Source organism: Topomyia yanbarensis, chromosome 3, assembly GCF_030247195.1.
Source record: "Topomyia yanbarensis strain Yona2022 chromosome 3, ASM3024719v1, whole genome shotgun sequence".
In the NCBI taxonomy this organism is placed as follows: Eukaryota; Metazoa; Arthropoda; class Insecta; order Diptera; family Culicidae; genus Topomyia; species Topomyia yanbarensis.
In genome coordinates this window covers 231,312,236-231,318,085 of record NC_080672.1, presented here as the reverse complement: position 1 = coordinate 231,318,085, position 5,850 = coordinate 231,312,236, and the positions used below count along the sequence as shown (strand labels likewise).

Below are 5,850 nucleotides of genomic sequence, written 5' to 3'. Positions count from 1 at the left end.
CGGGGGAAGTACCTGTGTTGAATCGATAGTTTTGGATATCTCAGCAGCGTAGCTCTTCCAATCAATGTTTCGTGTGAGGTCATAGGGAACATTGATTGGTGTCGATGGTCTTGAACCAGTGGTGATTGCAATTACAATTGGTAAGTGGTCACTACCGTGGGGATCAGATATTACCTTCCACTTGCAATCTAACCGTAGTGATGTCGAGCATAAAGATATGTCTTTAATAACCTTGTTTTATAATTAAACTATATGATTTATTACTATTTGGTTTTCTCACTCGACTTCAATAAATTTAACACTAGGAATTATTATTTGTCTCCGTGTACGACAACGGCTAATGATCGAATGATCTATATCTTTATTTGTTCTCATGAGAGTATCTTTTTAGTACAAATTCGAATGCACTCATAATGCAGAATACCCAAAATCATTGGGATATTACAATTCTCCCCTTTTTAGATGAATTCATCAAGAATTATTCTTTAAAATATATCAGGAAAATTTCAATAAACTTCGACATCGTATTACGACTTTGTTTGATTATTAATTTTATATGTTTAACTGCTTCAGTTGGTTGATGCGGCCTTCGATCTCGTCATAACAGGACTACGTATCAACACATGACGCTTTTTCTCCGATTGGATATTTTCTGGTACCATAGGAACATCCGGCAACCCTAGGAGGTCGTCATCTTCCGAAATACTTCTGGCAAGCTTCTCGGATTCGTTCATGCCCATGGTTATGAACACTTTTGACTGACCACGCTGTTGGTGAATCATCTTCAATTGATTTCGATGAGCTGTGAGCTTATGACCATTCAGAGATATCTGAAAAAAAATTTTAGACAATTTTTTAATAAATTTGGAATCCAACCATCTAGGTAAATCTTTTTTATCAAAATTTTTGTAGTACAACTTATCCCCCGCCACTAGCTTATCAAAATCATCTGAGCAACTTAAAGTTTTGTCAAAATGTTCATCGTTTATTTTTACTGATTTCTCAGTATTGGCATTATACAAATATTTTTTGTAATTAAGGTGTGGATTAATTAAATCCAACAAGGTTTTGGGTTTAAAAGAAAGTATTTTTTCTGAAGGACACTCCTTCCGTCCCAAGACAGCTATTTCGGTAATTTATTAGAAATAAATTCAATCGGTCTTCGATATCCAAAGATTTCGTCTTTTCATCAAACATATATTTTTTTAAAACGTCTTTAATCACCCTCACCATTCTTTCTGCTTGGCCGTTGCTTTCAGGGTTATAGGGTGGACTTTTGAGAACTTTAATCCCTTGGTGTTCTAGGAACAAAATAAACTCTTTAGAGTTAAAAGGGGGACCGCCATCTGTCACCACAACATCCGGAAGGCCAAAACGTGCAAAAATAGGTATAAACTTTCGAATTACAGATTTAGCATTTGTTCCATAGCGCATCATTTCTACTTCTAGCCATTTAGAATGACTGTCGACTATTAACAGAAAGACATTTTTATCAAAATAAAAGAAATCACAGTGCAATCTGCTGAACGGACGCGTTGTTGGAATCCAGGTTTCTGAAGATTTTATTTTTGGTATTATTGTCATTTTTGCACAAGTTTCCCATTGTTTAACAAACTCTTCAATATTTAAGTTCAGGCCTGGCCAATATATTGTCCTTCTAGCTAATTGCTTCATTTTCGTCATGCCATTATGGTTAGCATGCAATAGCTTTAGAATGGCGGGTTTAATTCTCTCAGGGATAACTACTTTATCTTCCATCAACAAAACATTATCAACAATTTGTAATTTCTCTTTAAGCGCGTAAAAGTTTCTGAATTTCTTTGTTACATTTTTCGGCCAAGTAGTTGTAACAAACTTTATGATTTCTGTTAGAAACTTATCCGATTTGGTTTCTTTCGAAATCAACGCAAAGTCCAACGGAAAATCATTTGAAAAGTTTAGACTGTTTATACTTTCTGGATCTACACCTCAAGGGATTTTTGGTCTAGGGGAAAACGACTACAAAAGTCTGCATTCCCCATTTTTGAACCTGGTCTATATTCTATTTCAAATTCGTAGATAGAGAGCTCTATTACATATCTTTGTAATCTTGTTACAAAGACTGAATTTTTTCCCTCTTTCCCAAAAATCCCCAGTAAAGGTTTGTGATCAGTAAATACCTTGAATTTTTGTCCGAAAAGAAATTTATGAAACTTTTTGACAACACAAACTAGCGCAAGGGCCTCCAGATGCAAAATTGGATACTTTTGTTGGGCAGTGTTTAATGAAAAGGAAGTGAAGCATATAGGCTTCTCCAATCCATCTACTATTTGAGCTAATACGCCACCTAATCCATAGGAAGACGCATCTGTTACTACTACAAGCGGTTTTGTGGGATCATAGAAATCAAGTATGTTAGCCGATAACAAACTATTTTTACTTTGTTGGAAAGCATCTTCACAAGCTTCCGTCCAAACAAAATTTGTATCTTTTCTCAAAAGATTATATAGACATCTAAGTTTAACTGACATGTTTGGAATAAATTTATTATAATAGTTTATAAGTCCAAGATAAGCTTTTAATTCTGTTTCATTTGTTGGCGCCTTAGCTTTTTCTATCGTTGATAGTTTTCCCGGAGAGGGCAGTAATCCGTCTTTAGTTATCAAATGTCCTAAGTATTGTAGCGATTCAACAAAAAAATTGCACTTTTTGAAATTAACCCGTATATTTGCCTTGGTAAGTCTTTTGAATACTTGAACCAATTTGTCATAACATTCTTTAAAATTTTTCCCTGAAACCAGGACGTCATCGAGATAACAGCAAACACCTTCAAGTCCTTCCAGCACTTGATCCATGACTTGTTGGAACATAGCCGCACTTGATGTTGCGCCCTGCGGTAACCTGTTAAACGTGTATAACCCCTTGATGGTATTAATTACAACATATTTCTTTGAACGGTCAGATAGTTCGAGTTGAGTATACGCTCCTGTTAAATCCAAGGAACAAAACACTTTTGACCCTGCTAGCGATGCAAAAATGTCCTGAGCAAGTGGAAGAAGATAAGTGTCCGGAATTAAAACCTTGTTCAAGGAAACTTTGCAATCAATTACCATGCGAATTTCTCCATCCTTTTTTGGTATTGCGATCACCGGTGATGCCCACTCACTAGCGTTAGTAGCTGATATCACTCCCTGCTTCTCAAGCATGTTAAGATGGTCCAAAAACTTCTCTTTAATTTTATATGGTACTTGGTATGCCCGTTTAAATATCGGTTGCTCTGATTTGAAGGTTAAATCGGCTTTGAAACCTACAATAGGTTCGGAAAAATCCTTACTAAAAACCTTCAAAAATTGTTGTTTAATGTTACCAATTGCTTCTTCACGGAATTGGTTTGGACCTAAATGGTTAATCCTACCAGGACATTTGAAGAGCAATTTCCATTCTGGATAAAAAGTCTCCATCCAGTCTCTACTCAGAAGAGGTGTAAAATCAGTTTCACTTTTCAAAACTATAAGTTTTTCCAAGCTACTGCATCCATTGAGTTTAACATCAACTAAAATCTGCCCAGCAACTTCAAGCCTGGATCCATTAACCACCACTAATTTCTTATTGCATGCATTTATATCAACAGAATGAAAACGTTTTTAAAAGAGTGTCTCACTGATCACTGCAACCGCTGACCCAGTATCTACCTCCATCAGCAACTTTTGACCTTGAACTTTAACCTCGACAAAGCACGGCTCGCTTACATTTTTACTACCTCTAATCTTCATGCAGTTAATGTCGGATTCATCACTTGACTCATTTATACGTATTCTATTGAATTTGTCAAAAGGTGTTACATCTGCCGAGTCCTCTTGTTTAACAACCTTTACCGCATTTTTGTTAAGAAACCAGCAATTCTTTCTAATATGTCCCACACGCTTGCAGTAATTACATACCGCATTTCTATGCCCATTCCACTCAGCTTTACCCTGTGTTGGTGCGCTATAGTCCCTATTTCTTGTACGACTATCTGCACGATCTTGACTCCTACTTCTAGACCGAAATCGCCTGCTTCGCCATTCCGTTTCTCGACCATTATTGTCTTCATTTCTTCGACCTAATCTATGCTTTACCGAAAAAACTGCTCCTACTTCATTGGAATCGACGATTTCTTTGGTTCTCTGACCAGCCTCTTCGTCACTAATAATCAATTTTTCTAGTGCTTCTAATGTTATTTCTTCTTCCATCAGTATCTTACGTTGCAACTTTTTGTCACGCAACCCAAAGATGAGCCTATCACGTATAGCTTCATCCTTAAACTCTTTGAAATTACAACTTTCTGCTAATAATCTCACCGCAAGAGCAAAATTCTCCGCACTTTCCGTTGGCCCCTGAAATTTATTGTAGAATTTGTACCTATGCATAAGTGCCGGTTCAGTCTTGTCAAAACGACACTTCAGTTTTTTGATCATCTCCTCATAATCTAAATCATTAACATTTTTTTTTGGAAAAAGCAACTTGATTTCATCGAACACATCATCGCCACTTAGGGAAATAAACCATTGCTTCTTTTCTTCAGGTTTAACTTTGTTAAGTTTGCACATAATTTCAAATCGCTCTATGTAATTGCAAAACGATTTACCAACGTGATAGTGGTCTATCGTTCCTATCATACTAGGGACCGACATGCTGTTGCCTGGTCTACTAATGAGAACGGATTAGATACTCACTTATGTTGCAGCTCACTACTCACCGATGCAGCTTTCTCGGGATCTCTCTCTGGCGGTGATGGTATTTGGACGGCCAGTAGCACGTGGTTCTCTCCGATTTTTTTTATTATTTGGCAATCTTCAACCGGTTCGCTCGCACTGGAAGTAATCATAAGACACTCCGTTCGATAATATTATTCACTCGACTGCCGACGATCAACACCTCGCATGCAACTCTTTCAACTCCTCCGCTGTTCTCCCATGCAATTTATCCCTACGATCGCCTGATCGTCTGATTAACTCCTCTGTCTCAGTTCTCACGACTCATTTAAGTCCCTCACGCTCTTGGAACTCACGATCGTTTTTTTTGTTACACTCTCGTGAGTTTTCGTTACTAGTCCACTATATGACAAGGATGACGACTCCGAACACTGATCGAGAGCTGTGGAAAAAATACAAAATGGAGTTAACTATTTTATAGTATAACAATAAAGAAAGAATTAAACACGCTATTAGTTCACCACCAGGAAAGGTAATTCACTGAAATGGTTCAGAGTTTAGGTAGAAACCTTCGTAGCCTCGCTCAACAACCACTCTAGTAAAATGTTACCCACAAGTGCGTTGTCTGCCATGCGGTTTGCTCTACACTCTACTTACCCAAGCTCACCCTGGAATCTTTCCGTCTGAGCTGACTGTACGTGGATCCGTTTCACTTCTCGTCGCCACTTTAATAACCTTGTTTTATAATTAAACTATATGATTTATTACTATTTGGTTTTCTCACTCGACTTCAATAAATTTAACACTAGGAATTATTAATTGTCTCCGTGTACGACAACGGCTAAAGATCGAATGATCTATATCTTTATTTGTTCTCATGAGAGTATCTTTTTAGTACAAATTCGAATGCACTCATAATGCAGAATACCCAAAATCATTGGGATATTACAATGTCCAGTGCACTTGCTTGCGCAGGTGGTCTAGGAATCCGTGTCATTTCCCCTGTGTTCAGAATTGTCATATTGAAGTTGTCACAAAGGTCTTGAATTGTCGAAGATCGATTATCGTCGTATAGACAGCCCCACCCCGTACCGTGAGAGTTAAAGTCTCCAAGAAGCAGGCGGGGCGAGGGAAGGTGTTCAATCACGTTGGAGAATCTTCAATATCCCATCATGGC

At 37.6% G+C, this 5,850-nt stretch overlaps 1 protein-coding gene across 2 annotated transcripts; it reads right to left on the bottom strand.

The window, feature by feature from the left end:
- Positions 1 to 308: 308 nt before the first annotated feature.
- On the bottom strand, positions 309 to 5,409 carry LOC131688996 (uncharacterized). Of its 2 annotated transcripts, XM_058973717.1 has the most exons (3): positions 5,331 to 5,409; positions 4,718 to 5,115; positions 309 to 830 (listed from the first exon to the last, which is right to left on the bottom strand). In XM_058973717.1, exons 2-3 carry the CDS (start codon positions 4,844 to 4,846, stop codon positions 570 to 572), a joined length of 390 nt encoding a protein of 129 aa, XP_058829700.1. In that variant the 5' UTR covers positions 4,847 to 5,115; positions 5,331 to 5,409; the 3' UTR covers positions 309 to 569. The 2 variants fall into 2 exon arrangements, with proteins under 2 accessions (XP_058829700.1, XP_058829701.1); XM_058973718.1 differs by lacking the exon at positions 5,331 to 5,409 and having other exon boundaries at positions 4,718 to 5,214.
- Positions 5,410 to 5,850: the final 441 nt, after the last annotated feature.

Bases quoted from the DNA above. Each gene is read 5' to 3' on its own strand.
- LOC131688996 (XM_058973717.1), bottom strand. From the start codon at position 4,846: ATGATTACTTCCAGTGCGAGCGAACCGGTTGAAGATTGCCAAATAATA. The intron at 831-4,717 runs GTGAGTAGTGAG...ATTTTTTTTCAG, and splicing joins ATCCCGAGAAAGCTGCATCG to ATATCTCTGAATGGTCATAA.